Here is a 16,879-nt window from a genome sequence, read left to right as displayed (position 1 = left end):
GTGACATTCCTCTCAATTCGTTATTATAATTTATCATAAAATTTATTTTATTATAATTTATAAAATATTTTGACATTTATTGTAATTTATAAAAAGTTTTGGCATGTGTTGTAATATTTAAAAAAATGGTATTTATTGTACTATATAAAAGTTTAGACTTTTATTATAATTTTATTTTTTAATAATTTTTTTAAAAATTAAATAATCAACTTTCAAAACATGAAGTTTTTGAACCAACAATTCTAATACCAAATGGTGTAATGCAACGAATATAAATGTGTAGTCGTAAGATATAAAATATGACTTGTATTATGAAGAATTTTAAATTACTTATTGGTGGATGTAATTATTTTATTACTATGACAGTTACGAAAAACTTTATAATGTGTTTAATGATTTTGAGGATTCCTATATAGTGAAATTTATATCCTAATAATTTAAAATGCTAGAAGCATTTAGAAATTCTTAGGAAATTTTAACAAATATGCATGCTTAGATATTAAGATTTGACGTACTTAATAAATATTTGTTGAAGATTATAGAGATGATTCAACTTGCTCATGTGTCTTTATAAAGATACTAGAATTAAAATATGTTATAATTATTGTATATATTGATACTTTGAATATTATTGAAACTCTTGAAGATCTTCAAAGCATCTTAGTTGTTAAAAGAGAGTAGTTGAAATAAAGAGTCTTGAAATCAAATTTTGTCTTTGACCTGTAGATCGAATACTTAAATATGATTTTTTTAATGAATTGATACATACTAAAAGGAATTTAGATAGATTCAATATGAATAAAGTATATCTATGGAGTGCCTCGATAATTGTAAGATTGGAAAAATGTAAATGTAGATATTTTTTGCCTTCACAAAGAAGAAGAAATTATTGGTTTGGAAGCACTATATCTTTGTTGGTCAATAACCATTGTATCCTAGTTGGTTCAGAAGCACCATATCTTATTTGGTCTAAAAGTATTATATAAGTGCTACAAGATAATTATTTTCATATCTTCAAACATTATTTGATGCCTACACAAATCAAGTCGAAAATATTTTTTGCTAAGACTATTGGCCCAACTTATCCAAAAGATATGCGATTTGCTTACAAATGATAAGAAGCTAACTATCTTGTACGAAGATAATGCAAAATGAATAGCTCAATTGAAAAAAGATACATCAAATGAAACATAATTTCTTAAGGTTTCTTCCCTCGCAATCTTCAAAAGAATAGTAATATAAATATTCAGTGAATTCGTTCAAGAGGTAATTTGGAAGATTTATTTATTGCTGCATTATCTATTTTAAAATTTGAAGATTATATTCAAGATTGAATTATAAAAACTCAAAGATCTTATGTGAAATCGTCATGAGGTGAAGTAAATATGCGTTTTACCTTTTTTCTCTAAACCAAAGGTTTGTCCCACTGAAATTTCATGATAAGGTTTTTAACGAGGCAACATGCTATGCGTATTAAAGATATGTGTGTTCTTTTCATTCATTAAGATTTTTTCCCACATGATTTTTATTTTGGTAAGATTTTTAATGAGGCACGTTATTCTTATAGACATCCAAAGAGGGAGTGTTATGAATATTTTTTTATGTAGATGTTTATAATGATTAGAACACTATGCACTAAATATTAATTTGATGTGCTTTATTATGAAGACTTTAATATCTATTGGGATTATAATATTATATGATATTTACTCCTTATAAACATAAATATAGAGTTTAGAGAAGTATTGTATACAATTCATATTAATATAATAATACAATGTTTATGTCTTTATTCTCATTTCTCTTCTTCTTGTTGTCGACACTCGTTTTAGTCCGGAGCCTGTTTTTATTTTTATTTTATTATTATCATTATTATTTATTATTATTATTATTTCACATGATACAAACCCGAAAATGGGCCACGAATTACAATAGGCCCAACGGGCACAAAATTACAACCCAAGGCCCAATAGCATAATTGGGCCCAATTACAAAGAAGAACTCAATTCAAGACCCGAGCCCACAGAGCGAAACCGACCCAATTCAACCGACCTGACCCGGACCCGGTTGCAATTACATCACCCACATGAAGCACCATTCCATGCCTGCCAACCCCATCATTGTGCCACCTACTACAACACTCCACCTTTGCCAACAACATCATTTCAGTCAGCAGTCAATTAATTGATATAATTTGATGTAATGGGATAAAACAGAACTAAAAAAGCAAGGTAATGGGGGATTTGTTTTTTGTTTTGAGAGGGGGTCTCGATAAAAAAAGGAGAATCCAAAAATTATTAGAGGGGGAAGGGGCTCTCGGTTTCCAGAAATAATTGGGTGGGGCATTCTGTAAGAGGAGGATTCATTTGAACAAAAGAATGTAAAAAAAGGGCAGAGAGGTTTTCGGTGGGAGGAGGGGGTTCAATTTTTCGAGATAAAAAAGGGCTTCTTGTTCAAAAAACAATGCAATGTAAGGGGAGAGGAGAGGAGACCCCGATCAAAACAAAAAACAGATTGTAAAATCTGCTTTTCAATTTTTTTAAAAAATCATTAAAACAAAAATAAAAGTTCAGAGATTTCTATTTTTTCTCTATTTCGAAATAACAAGTAGTATTTTTTTCTCTTTTCCATCATACAAAACCAAAACATAACCAAAGAAAAAAATAAAAAAAGAAAAAAGAAAAGAGAGGTTACCTTCAGTTTGTGAGAGAGGACGGTGTTAGGGACATCCGTTCGAAGATCCGAACGGTTAACTGAAGGAGGAGGCAAAGGGGAGCAACATACTTAGGAACGAGAATTATCCAACGGTGGACGGCGACAGATCGAAAAGAGGAAAGTGAAATAGCCCTATTTCGCGACGTTTGAAGCCGGCGAAACGGAGCCCAGATCCAAGACGGGGAGGCCGAGATGGGTCTCGGGGTGAAATTTAGTGGACAATGGCTACCGGCGACCGGTGACAACCTGGACGGAATCCTAGAGAGAGGTCAGACCCTCTCTCTAGTTTTTTTTTAAAAAGAAACAAAAACAATAATAATAATAAAAGAAAAGTTTGTATTATAGAAAACTTTAGGGAGAAATTACACTTATTTCCCCCTAAGTTAGGTCTGTCTTTACAAAATGGTCACCTGAAGGGACCGTTTCTATAATTTACCCATTTTCATTGCATGTTATATATTTTTGATTTAATTTCTATTTGGTCCCTGTACTTTTAGGCGTGTTTTAAATTTTGGTCATGTGTAGTGACTGTTTAATTTTTTTTTAAAATACTTAGGAATTGATTTATTGATTTTCCCTTTTTATTTTTCAGCACTAACTTTTTGGTTTATTTTCTTCCAGGTCCCTATACTTTATGTGTGTTTTTCTATTTCGGTCACTAGTAATCTATTTTTTTTATTTTGTGCTATATTTTGTGCTTGTTTTAATTTAGTCACTTTTTTATTATTTTCATTTTGGCCACTGTTTGGATTTTGTTTATTATTCTATTATAATTTAGATATGATACCTTCAATTTATGCATTTTAGTCACTAATTGATTATTATTTGGATATTATTTTTAGTTTTAATTCATTTTAGTCCCTTTATGCTTATTATTTTATCTTTGTGATTATTTGAATTCGAGTACCTTATTTTAATGAATTCCATATTGATCAGTAATGATTGTATTTTGTTTATTTACGATTGTAGTGCTTGGATTGTGAAATAGTTGCAATGGTTGCCTTTATTTATTGTTAATTGTGTAGTTTAATCCCTAAAATCCCTATTTTTTATTATTTTGATCCATTATTTATATATTTGTTAATTTACCACTTGTTGTAATATTTTCAAATATTATCTTACACGAGGAATTTATAGAAACACACCTTAACTAACAAGGAGTGTGTTTCCAAGAATTGTTCAAACAAAATATATATTTTACTTTCGAATGATTTTTTTAAATATATTTAATATATGTATTTTATCTAAAAATTTGGGCGGAATATTATTTTGTATAGGGAATCCATGGAAGTGCCCCTTAACTGACTAGGAAGGTATTTCGAGAATTGCTTGTGCAAAATAATAACTCTTATATTTTTTTCTAAAAAAGAATCATAATTTAAATGTATATTTGAATTTGCTAATTTCAAGATTTAGGTAACGTATAATCACTTAGGTACCAATTTTGGGAGTTGTGGGGATGTTAATCCTTTCTCTCACGTAATCGACTCCCAAACCCTTTCCAAAACGAATTTCTGGTTAAACACATGTCATATTTTATCTTTTAAAATTTTTTTCTTAAAATTATTTTAAAAGGTATTTTTAGGTATTTGACCTACTTAACCCAAAGGTTTATGGTGACTCCAAACCTATTTATTTGTTCATTATTTTAAAAACCAACCTTTTCCAAGATTCAATTGGATCGTTCCCCGCCATAGCCCTAAAAAAGCTTAAAGACCATTCCGACAGCTTGGAATGATATTTAAATTTTGATCTCGCTTACGTGAGAAAAATTATTTTTCTCCGCATGGGCTTTAGCAAGTAACCTCTGGGGTACATATGCCTCATGTTTACGAGTGAAACATTGAGTTTCCTCACATGGACATGTGGAAATGCATAATCTCGAATTGAAATGAGCCCGTTTAAGCCTATAATGGGTGAGGATCGAGAGTCTGGCAAGCCCAAGGGGCACCAGCAAAGGATAATTCGTGGATCCTTTTAGTAGTACCAAAACTCTACCCGTTTCATACTGAATTTATGTTCGCTGTTCTTCAAAAGTCACAAAGGGGAAACTCACTCTAACATTTCCTCAGACTTATTTATTTATTTATTTTGCAAAAAACATGAGAACTAGAAGAGTATGCGGTTAGGTTTTATATTTTCGTATAAAGCCTGTGAACTAGATGGCATGAGGTTAGGACTTATATGTTGAACAAAGCATGGGGTAGAAAACATGTCTGGGTAGGACTGTTATAAAAGCATGTAATGGTAGATATCATGTTGGGTAGGATCTTTTCTTTTCGTAAATAATTTTTCTGCTTTTTTGGTTGAATGACACTAAAAATTTCTATTGTTTTATCTTATTTTCTCTATCTTTTGTTTGCATTTGCATTTTCACATCATAACCAAACTAGGTGTTACTTAACAAGTGATTGATCTATCACTTTGGAATGACACCTCTTGCATTTCCATTCATGTATTTTCGCATTCGTATGTTTATTTTTTCATTTTTACATTCACATATATACGCCATATATTGCATAATATACATTTCATCTTAACATGCATTAATTACGTATCTTGGTAGTACCTCGCGGAGAATCTTGTTCAAGAAATATTAAAGGTAAATTGAGGCCACCCTGTTCGTTCTTAGGAAAGATTTGAGAGCTAGATATGAAGTTTGAGGCATGCCACTAAGAACCATGGGATGTTGAAGAGCATGTTACAGAATTTGATCGATTCGGAGACATGGTTTTTTTAGATTGTAATAACCCTAAAGATCCAATCGAGCATCCACATGTCTGATGAGTAATGGGCATCCTAATTAGGAAGAGATCATTTTATCCATCATGAAGCTTTATTTCACTCGCATTGTCTTGTTTGATTTTTTTTTCTTCCTTTTTTTTTTTACTAAATATTTACTAAAAATGTTTGGTGATTAAACTTATGCTAGTTTTTAAGGTCATGAGCAATGAATCAAATTTTTAATCTTGAAGTTCTTTGATTACCAAGTGAATTAAATATTCTTTTAATTTTTCAAGAGTTATAGATCTTTGGAAAGTGGTAAAATTAGACCTTCCATATCTCTTCCAAAGCTAAAAACACAATTACTTGATCTTTTTTACCTTAAATAATTCATTGTCATTACCAAAACCAAATTTTGACACTACATTTATTTGAGACTCTGAAGTCAGCTCCAGGAAATGGCCTTTGATTTCCCGCTATAGGGCAACAACACATACACAAATGGAGAAAGAAGAAATTGAAATAACTCAATAATTACAAGAAACACAATTACTTGATCTTTTTTACCTTAAATATCATTGTCATTACCAAAACCAAATTTTGACACTACATTTATTTGAGACTCTGAAGTCAGCTCCAGGAAATGGCCTTTGATTTCCCGCTATAGGGCAACAACACATACACAAATGGAGAAAGAAGAAATTGAAATAACTCAATAATTACAAGAGCGCACGCTGGTCCAAACAAAAAGTGAAGACAACTTAATCAAGAAGAGAATGGAGATTGCTCTTGCAGCCGTTCCCATCACATATCATTGTCTCTCTTAAGATGGTTTCCCTGGAAACTTCAATTGTGGCCTTCTTAGAACATGTCTCCTAGAAAACTAAATATTGTCTTACTAAAAGTTATTTTCCCTTGAAGCTTCAACTTGACTCCCTCATGAAGAGGAGTCAATCTTTTTTTGTTATTCTTGACTTCCTCGTGAAGAGAAGTCAATATTTTTTATTCTTGACTTCCTCGTGAAGAGAAGTCAATATTTTTTATTCTTGACTTCCTCGTGAAGAGAAGTCAATCTTTGTTATTATTGACTTCCTCGTGAAGAGAAGTCGATCTTTGTTATTCTTGACTTTCTTGTGAAGAGAAGTCAATCTTTGTCATTCTTGACTCCCTCATGAAGAGAAGTCAATCTTTTTTTATTCTTGACTTCCTCGTGAAGAGAAGTCAATCTTTGTTATTATTGACTTTCTCTTGAAGAGAAGTCAATCTTTGTTAATCTTGACTTCCTCGTGAAGAGAAGTCAATATTTGTTTCTCTTGACTACCACATGAAGAGAAGTCGATCTTTGTTCTTCTTGACTCCCTCGCGAAGAGGAGTCAATCTTTTAGTGTTGTCCTTCTTGACTTTCTCATGAAGATGAGTCAATTTTTTGGTGTTATCTTCCTTGACTTTCTCGTGAAGAGGAGTCAATATTTTAGTGTTGTCCTTCTTGACTTTCTCATGAAGAGGAGTTAATCGTTCAGTATTGTCATTCTTGACTTTCTCGTGAAGTGGAGTCAATCTCTCAGTATTGCCATTCTTGACGACTTTCTCATGAAGAGGGGTCAATATTTTAGTGTTGTCCTTCTTGACTTTCTCGCGAAGAAGAGTCAATCTTTCAGTGCTGTCTTCATTAACTTTCTCATGAAAAGAATTCAATCTTTTAATGATTCATTTCTTGACTTCCACGCGAAGAGGAGTCAATCTTTCGGTGTTGTCTTCATTGACTTTCTCGTGAAGAGGAGTCAATTTTTAATGATTCATTCATTGACTTTCTCGCGAAGAGGAGTCAATCTTTTAGTGTTGTCTTTATTGAATTTCTCGCGAAGAGAAGTCGATATTTTAGTGTTGTACTTTTTTACTTTATCACGAAGAAGAGTCAACCTTTTAGTAGCATCTTTCTTCAACTTGACTTTCTAGTATATAGGAGTTAGTCTTTCTGTAATGTTGTCTTCAATCCTGACTCTTTTAGGACTTGTGTCCTAGAAAGTTCAGTTTAGTCTCCCTAAGGATCATTTCCCTAGAAACCTCAACCTTGTCTTCCATAAGACTCTAGAAATTAACCTTGTCTATTTTCAGTCATTTCTGTGGAAGTTCTAATTTTTTCGTTCTTAAACACCTTTTCATTTTCTCAAAAGATTAATGATAAATGAATTGTATCACTGCATTCATTATTCAGATACATTGCACTTTCAAGATGAATATTTTATAGGTTTTTCAAGAAAACTAGAGATCTATGACAAGCAGAAGTCATCAACAAGTTCAAAGTCCCAAGAAGGACGAGGTTCAAATGGCATTCGAATCAAGGTAGATCCCCATATCTGGTGGCTACGAGACAAGTTCCCACAAGAGAAATGGATTTTCAAAGATTCTATCATATTTTGAACCTGCGGGTTAATGTTTTCAAAATTTCAAACCTGCACTAATGATTGATAATGTTTGATTTTCATATTCGGTCTTCTTGAAAACAAGGGAAACAAATCGATCTTGGTTCTTTTCTTTCCAAAGAATAGTGGAGTGAATCAAGTTCCTTTGAAAGATATGATCTCCCCTAAATAGTAGTGGAGCATATTCTTCTTCTTTCAGATTCAATCTTCCCTAAAGAGCAGTGAAGTAGATCAAAGTTTTCTCGAATATGATCTTCCTTAAAGAGTAGTGGAGTAGATTCTTCTTCTTTCAGATTTGGTCTTCCTGAAGAGAAGTGAAGCAAATCGATTCTAATTCAACCTTCCTGGAAGAGTAGTGAAGTGGATCAAAATTTTCTCGAGTCTAACATTCCCTAAAGAGTAGTGTAGCAGACGCTTTTTCTTTCAGATTTGGTATTCCTAAAGAGTAGTGAAGTAAATCGATTCTGATTCAATATTCCCTGAAGAGTAGTGAAGTGAATCAAAATTTTCTCGAGTTTGATCTTCCCTAAAGAGTAATGCTTCTCCTTTCAATTTGGTCTTCCTGAAGAGCAGTGAAGCAAATCGATTTCGAGCCTTCCCTGAAGAACAGTGGAATGAATCAATGTTTCTCAAACTAATCTACCCTGTAGAAACAGTGGAGGAGATCCCTTATCAAATTCCAAAGCACGAAGATGAGATCGGACAAAAACACGTTGTCTTTTTATTTTTGCCCTATTCTTGTTAACACAAGAATGGCAAAGAGGGGCAGCTATCGACATTAGTTTTAGTTCAGAGATCTGTTTTATTTTTATTTTATTATTATCATTATTATTTATTATTATTATTATTTTGTTTGTAGGATACAAACCCAAAACTGGATTTGAATTACAATATGCCCAACCGGGCCCAAAATAACAACCCAATGCCCAACAACATAATTGGACCCAATTACAAAGAAGCAAGTCTAACAAGCCCAAAGGGCTCGACTCAAGACCCGAGGCCACAGAGCAAAACGACCCAATTCAACCAACCCGACCTGGACCCAGTTGCAATTACATCACCCACGTGAAGCACCATTCCACGCCTACCAACCCCATCATTGTACCACCCACTGCAACATTCCACCTCTGCCAACAACATCATTTCAATCAGCAGTGAATTAATTGATATAATTTGATGTAATGGAATAAAACGGAACTAAAAAAGCAAGGTAATGAGGGAGTTTTTTGGTTTTGAGAGGGAGGTCTCGATAAAAAAAGGAGAACCTAAAAATCATTAGAGGGGGAGGGGGCTCTCGGTTTCCAGAAATAATTGGGCTAGGGATTTATGTAAGAGGATGATTCATTCGAACAAAAGAATGTAAAAAGGGGGTAGAGAGGTTTTTGGTGGGAGGAGGGGGCTTGGTTTTTCGGGGAAAAAGGGCTTCTCATTCGTAAAACAAAGTAATGTAAGGGGATAAGGGACCCCGATCAAAACAAAAAACAAATTGTAAAACCCCTTTTCGATTTAAAAAAATAATATAACAAAAACAAAGTTAAGAGATTTCTATTTTTTCTCTATTATATCCTAGAAAACTGAAATATAATCAAAGAAAAAATAATAATAATAATAATAATAATAATAATAATAATAATAATAATAATAAAAAGAGAGAGGTTACCTTCGGTCGATGAGAAATGACCATATTAGGGTCCTCCTTTTGAAGATCCGAAAAGTCAATTGAAGGAGGAGGTTGAGGGGAGCAACATACATTGGAACGATAAATGATCCAACGGCAGACAGTGACAAATTAGAGAGAGGAAATCCGAACGGTCTTCGGCTATTTCACGACGTTCGGTGCATCCCTTGGTGAAACAGAGCCCAGATCCAAAACGGAGAGGCCGAGACGGATCTCTGGGTGAAATTTGGTGGCCAATTGCTCCCGGCGACGATGACGGTGCGACAGACAACAGTGGAGCGAACGGCGACGTGACGACCGTAGGCAACCCGAACGGCGACACCCTGTCGGAATCTTAGAAAGAGATCAGACCCTCTCTCTCTCTAAATTAAAAAAAAGAAATGAAAATAATAATAATAATAATAATAATATTAATAATAAAAGAAAAGTTTGTATTTATAGAAAACTTTAGGGGGAAATTGCACTTAGGTCCCCTTAAGTTAGGCGTATCTTTACAAAATGGTCACCTGAAAGGACCATTTTTGTAATTTACCCATTTTTGTTGCATATTATATATTTTTAATTTAATTTTTATTTGGTCCCTGTACTCTTAGGCGTGTTTTACATTTTTGTCATATGTAGTGACTTTTTAATTTTTTTAAAAATACTTAGGGATTGATTTAGTGATTTTCCCTTTTTATTTTTCAGCACTAACTTTTTGGTTTATTTTCTTCCAGGTCCCTATACTTTATACGTGTTTTTATATTTCGATCAATAGTCCTCTGTTTATTTTAATTTTTTAATTTTGTGCTATATTTTTTGCTGTTTTAATTTATTCACTTTGTTTTATTCGAAATTAGTCACTATTTTTTATTATTTTCATTTTGGCCACTTTTTGGATTTTGTTTATTATTCTATTATAATTTAGACATGATACCTTCAATTTATGCATTTTAGTCACTAATTGATTATGATTTGGCTATTTTTTTAGTTTTATTTCATTTTAGTCCCTTTATACTTATTATTTTATCTTTATGATTATTTTAATTTGAGTACCTTATTTTTAATGAATTCCATCTTGGTCATGAATGATTGTATTTGGTTTATTTACAGTTGTAGTGCTTGGATTGTAAAATATTTGCAATGGTTGCCTTTATTTATTGTTGATTGTGTACTTTAATCCCTAAAATCACTATTCTTTATTATTTTATCCATCATTTATATATTTGTTAATTTTCCACTTGTTGTAATATTTTCAAATATTATCTTACACGAGGAATTTATAGAAACACCCCTTAACTAACAAGGAGTGTGTTTCCAAGAATTGTTTGAACAAAATAATATATTTTATTTTTGAATGAATTTTTATTTTAATATATTTAATATATGTATTTTATCAAAAATTTGGGCAATATTATTTTGTATGGGGAATATATGGAAGTGCCTCTTAACTGACGAGGAATGTATTTCGAGAATTGCTCATGCAAAATAATAACTCTTATATTTTTTTCTAAATGTATATTCGAATTTGTCAATTTCAATATTTAGATGACATATAGTCGCTTAGGTACCAGTTTCGGGCGTTGTGGGGGTGCTATCCTTCCCCACACGTAATTGACTCCCTAACCCTTTCCAAAATAAATTTCTGGTTAAACGCATATCATTTTTTATCTTTTAAAATTATTTTTTTAAATTATTTAAAAAAAATAGTTTTAGGTATTCGACCTACCTAACCCAAAGATCGATAGAGACTCCAAATCTATTTATCTGTTCTTCATTTTAAAACCCAATCTTTTCCAAGATTAAGTTAGATCGCTCCCCGCCATAGCCCTAAAAAACTTAAGTACCGTTCCGACACTTGTTATTCTTATTGATTTGATATTTTTCAGTTTTCTTAGTTGCTCCTAGACATGCACAAAGTCGGATTTAAATCCGATCCGGATCGGATAAAAACCTATCCGGTTTTTTCACCTAGCCAAAAAATCGGTTTATAAAAAAACCGGATTGGATCCTAACCGGTTTGGAGGGCCGGATGGTGTAACCGGTTTCGGTTTGAAAAAAAACCAGTTTTTTAAAAAAATCGGATATAAAAAAACTGATTTTAATATTATTAAAATTACATCGTCATCAATTGCAACAAAGTTTATGATAATTGAAATACTTAAAAAATTCCAAGTTCGATAAATTCAAATACTTAAAAACTTCCAAGTTCGATAATTGAAATAAAGTTTAAAAATAAACTACATCGCCATCTCTTCTTCTTCATCTTCGCCTTCTTCGTTTGGAGAGGATATTCCAAGTTCGACTTCTTCAATGTGTAAGTTTGCTTCCAAATCGGCATCAATTGCATCTTCTAGGGTGGTGATATGTTGCTTTTGAGCCGCTACATCCAAGTAATCCTTCAAACAAATGCATACTTCCACTGACTCGGGATTTAGTCTTGATCTCCGTTGCGATATAACCCTGCCACTAACAGAAAAAGCGGATTCCGAAACTACCGTAGAAGCTTGGACGGTTAGTAAATCACGGGCCATGGTGGCTAGAATCGGAAATTGTGCTTCCTTTTCTTTCCACCAAGCCAAAATATCCAAACTTTCAAACTCTTCAAATGTCATTTTTGATAGAAAATCGCATGACATGTAATTTCCCAACTCGCTACTTGGGGTGGTAGTACGTGATCGTTTGGATTGGGAATTTACAAGTGTTAAAAAGTGACAAATTTATGTTACTTGGACGTCTACTAGATGATTCCACATTCGTTCTCATTTGATCATGTATTACACTACTTGATTCGTATTTAGTTAAATAAATTGCAAACATGTCTCGAAAACATTTGTTAAAATAATTTATTTGGTTTTGGACAAAGTTGGGTTCATCATCAGTTATATTAAAAGCAAACGTAATTTGTTCAATTAGTGTTTCAACCACGCTAACATTTAACATTGGGTTTAAAGCGGCGGCACAAGTAAAAATGGGGGGAACCTCCTTAAAATATTTTAAAAATTTTCCTTCATTGCAAAGCCAATTTCTTGAAAACCTTCAGTTTCAAATTCAAATTCATTTAGTCGGGTAGCCAACAAAAATATTTGATTAAGAACCAACGGGCTAGTAGGGTAATAAACACCGGATAAAAAAGTTGTTGCATTTTTAAAAACCTCAAGCAAATCGGTTATTTTGCCTATAGTTTCCCAACTCGAATCCGGATAAATGTTTGGGACATGTCCCATCTCGAAAAGCCGATTGTGAAATGTTTGCAATGTTTCCCTTTCCCTTAAGGCGGTATGCATCATCATCCAAGTTAAGTTCCAACGAGTTGGACAATCCAAATTAGGACCCCAAAGTTTTTTTATTAACCGACTTACAAAATCATTTATAATCATTTAGTCTTTTGTTGTTGTTACAAAGAACCGATTTTATCATTGTTTTAAATTCTAATCTAATCGGCTTAATAACCTCCAAACCGACTTGCACAGATAAATTAATTATGTGTGCAACGCAACGGGTATGAAAAAACGCACCGTCTAAAATCGATGAAAGTAATATTTTCAATCTTGGAACCGCGTTTGTATTATTCGATGCATTATCAAAGAACTTTATTTTCTAATTTATAAAGACAAATTACCCTTTTTAAAAGTGTAAATAAATTAGCACCGGATTATCAAAGAACTTTATTTTCTAATTTATAAAGACAAATTACCCTTTTTAAAAGTGTAAATAAATTAGCACCGGTATACGGCTCATCAAATAATTCAAACACGATTGTTCTTTTCATCATTTGCCAATTATCTTGATCTAACCAATGTGCCGTAACGACTAAAAAAGAATTTCCAGTATTATGAGGGGAACTCCAAACGTCACATGTAAGCGGCAAACCATAACGGTGTTCTTGGAATCCTAAAATCATTTTTTTCCTCGCCGTATGCCACATTTTTATAGCATCTCTTCTAATGGTAGTACGACTTAATTGAGTATAACGTGGTTGCATTAGTTGTTGAATTGTTGCCGTGAAATCTCCATCATCAAAGTGGTCGAACGACAATGCTTTTGCAATCAAGAACTTTGTAAACGCTTCTCGTAATTTTTCGTTGTCGTAAACAAAAACACCACCTTGCGGTGTAAGAATCGATTGACTTGGATCCAATCTTGAGCGAAGTGCCTTGCATGATTTTGTCAAATGGTTCTTCAACGTTGTGTTTCCTTCCGGTGCAAGCAACTTTAGACAAAGTTTACAACACGCCCTCCTCGAGCCATTTGACATCTCACATAAATCGTAGTGATCCCAAATATCTTTGTTTCGAGTGTGTTCGATCACTCTCACGACTTCAAGGTTTCCCCCAACGGAAGATTCAGCCGTGTTACTTATAGCCATGATGAACATAAAATTACAAAAATAAGATTTGAGAGATGTTTAAGTGTTGTGTAATAAGATTTGAGAAAATTGTAATCAACCAAATACATCCCCAACCTATTTATACATGTTTAGGGTGGTAAAATGGTAATTTTTTTAGGAAAAAACGGTCACAAAAACCCGCCCAACGGCTATATTAACAACTTGAGAAAAATATCCGATCCGATTTAAAAAAATCAGTTTTCCCAAATCCGGTTTCGGATAATTTTTGCGCAAAATCGAATATTCGGATTTTTTGTACACCTCTAGTTGCTCCGTAGACTGCAGTTTATGCATGTCATGATAATACCGTATTTGAAATTTTAGCTCTCCAAATCTAAATCCTTTCAGTTTAATCTAGTTATTTGTTCTTCGTTAAAAACATGAGAAAAATAGTCCTTTGCCTATGAACTACAACTTGAGTTTTAGGATGTAAAATGATTTTATTAGACATTGCCTAAAACAGTGTGGATTGTTTTAGAACTTTAGGGTATTTAAAAGGGAGAGAAGACAAACGCATTCTTATTGCTTAGATCAATCAAATCTTGACCAGAACCTTCACACAATCTGGCTCCTTCAGCAGCTCAAATGCTTTGTTTATATCTTCTAGCTCAACTTCATGTGTCAAGAGTTCATCAAGATGGATTTCCTACGGAAGAAACAAAGCAAAAGAAAATTGCATAATTACATAAAATTCTTTTCACAGATACATGCAAATAATTATATCCGGACTGGAATGAATGCCGAATGAGTGAATTTTATCCTAGGTTTGAGCAGCTATATTTACAAAGTGTCTTTACATTGTCAATAACAAGAAATATTATGAACATATACTACTTTGTAATCACATACCATTAAGATACCTTGAAAGATTTCTGTTTATAAATTTTAGTAGACACAAAAATGATACCTTATTTCTACATTTTTCAAGTAGAATAGGAAGGTCAGATATGGGTTTTAGGCCTCCAAAAACACTTCCCTTCAGAGTTCTTCCACAAATCATGGGAAGGAAATTTATCTGCATGCTTGATTTACCTCCTGAACCCATCATAATGGTGATTCCTTTTCCCTGTCCACCAGTGAAACCAGACGATACCATCAAATTCTTTGAAAAACATCATTCCATTAGTGCATTAGCATACATTTAATACCAATTTACTAACCAGTTTTGTGGATTCAATGGCTTCATTAAGCAAGGGTCCAACCCCAGTGCACTCGAAGCTATAATCCACGCCCGTTCCACCGGTTAGTTCTCGAACTGATTCGCTGATGGACTTTTCAGAATCGTAAGGGTTTATAAAATCCGTCATTCCAAAAACTAGTCCCTTTTCTTTTTTTCTCGGGTTCTTGTCTATGCCGATTATTTTACTTGCACCTTGAATTCTAGCTCCCTCAACAGCCTGTGAATTTAAGCATAAATTCCCATTGTTTAATGTTCTGAGATGTTGGAATGTTGTTGACAATTGATAGTAAATGCTAAGAGATCATACCCCTAATCCGACAGTTCCAAGACCGAAAACGGCTACGGATGAGCCCTCCTTAACCTTAGCCTCTTTCCAAGCAGCTCCAAATCCAGTTGAATATCCACATGAAAGGAAGCTTGCATCTGAAAGAGGTATGCATGGATCAACCTTAACAACGTAATTGGCATTTATAACCATATATTCAGACCAAGTGGCACATCCAAATCGGTGGAACAAGCTTTGGCCTTTGATGGACATTCTTGAATTGCCATCCAACTGTCGGCTATCCCAAAGCAATGTGTATTTCAAGCATAAATTGGTCTGCCCGGATGTGCAATTTTCACATGTTTGACACTCTGAAACAAAGGTTGGAATCACAATATCTCCTTGTTTTAGCCCATTAACTCCCTCACCAATGCTCTCCACCACCCTGAAAATTAAAGACAAAACTTTTGTATTTACCGTTTTGGTTATAAATGGCACAAGAGACAGAGGGTTTGGCTTACCCGACACCTTCGTGGCCCAGGACTCGTGGGAAAATAGGCTGAAAGAGGGCAAAGGAGAGTTCGTCGACAACTAATATATTGAAAAATGACGCATAAACTCATTGAGGAACAAATTTACTTACTGTCGGCAATCCTTTGGCGGACAATATGTCGGTGTGACAAACACTGGCACATAACATTTTAACTCGAACTTCATATGACTTTGGTGGTTCTACTTGTATATCTTCCACCTTCAATGTCTCCCCTTCTGCCCAACATACTATTGCTGCCATCAGTAGCAAAGAGATAAAGATGTTGTGACACTCAAATATAGAATTACAGCAACTTTTGTTTCTCAATTAACAATTGATATCCAGATAGGGATTTGCAAAGATCAATTATGGGACGAACTTCTTAATTCAGTCTATTTTGTTTAAAATCGTCAAGATTGGAATCTTTGATCTTATTTAAGAAATCTAGCTAAAATGATTAACGAGTTGAGTGAGATCAAAAGAGATCGGACTTTTGTTTCTGGAACATGATCCGATGCTTAAACTTACAATTCAGCATAAATCAAACAATATTGGTAAAGTTTAAGTTACCTTTGCAAGTTATGACTTGGGAGCTGCCGTCGGTCATTGCTAGGCAATGGCTTTGCTGATTTTAAGCTTAGAAATTGAATAGTCGCTTCAGAAGAGCGGCTTATCCAAATAAAAGGTTTCTTGCTGATTCTCTCTCTACATGTGAAATGCATACAGATGAAAAGAATCTAATAAAGCTGCCAGTTGACTAGTTGAGTACCGATAAAACAATGGGTAAACTATAAATTTAGTACCAAAATTATTATTTTTGTCATGTTTTGGTACTTAAACTTTTAATTTTTTAAATCATACCTAATATTTATTTTTTATTTTCATTTTGGTACATCATCTTTGAAAACTTAAAGGATCTGTTATACACGACACTTTTTATGAGTAAATTATATTATTCATCATCATTCGTTAACTATCTTCTCGCTACTCTCT

At 33.4% G+C, this 16,879-nt stretch overlaps 1 protein-coding gene and 1 long non-coding RNA gene across 3 annotated transcripts; one reads left to right on the top strand and one right to left on the bottom strand.

The window, feature by feature from the left end:
• Positions 1-3,152: 3,152 nt before the first annotated feature.
• LOC120211004 lies at positions 3,153-14,571 on the top strand. Its single transcript, XR_005524555.1, has 3 exons — positions 3,153-3,166; positions 4,126-4,131; positions 14,440-14,571. It is a non-coding gene; the product is annotated as an uncharacterized LOC120211004 (long non-coding RNA).
• On the bottom strand, positions 14,392-16,587 carry LOC120211002 (8-hydroxygeraniol oxidoreductase-like). 2 transcript variants are annotated; one of them, XM_039209634.1, is made up of 7 exons: positions 16,457-16,587; positions 15,998-16,140; positions 15,876-15,913; positions 15,394-15,799; positions 15,070-15,303; positions 14,817-14,975; positions 14,392-14,555 (listed from the first exon to the last, which is right to left on the bottom strand). In XM_039209634.1, exons 1-7 carry the CDS (start codon positions 16,491-16,493, stop codon positions 14,445-14,447), a joined length of 1,128 nt encoding a protein of 375 aa, XP_039065565.1. In that variant the 5' UTR covers positions 16,494-16,587; the 3' UTR covers positions 14,392-14,444. The 2 variants fall into 2 exon arrangements, with proteins under 2 accessions (XP_039065565.1, XP_039065564.1); XM_039209633.1 differs by having other exon boundaries at positions 14,393-14,555; positions 15,070-15,306; positions 15,397-15,799; positions 16,457-16,584.
• Positions 16,588-16,879: the final 292 nt, after the last annotated feature.

This window comes from Hibiscus syriacus, unplaced genomic scaffold, assembly GCF_006381635.1.
Source record: "Hibiscus syriacus cultivar Baekdansim isolate YM2019G1 unplaced genomic scaffold, ASM638163v2 tig00109951_pilon, whole genome shotgun sequence".
Classification (NCBI taxonomy): Eukaryota; Viridiplantae; Streptophyta; class Magnoliopsida; order Malvales; family Malvaceae; genus Hibiscus; species Hibiscus syriacus.
This window is presented reverse-complemented; position numbering and strand designations above follow the sequence as displayed.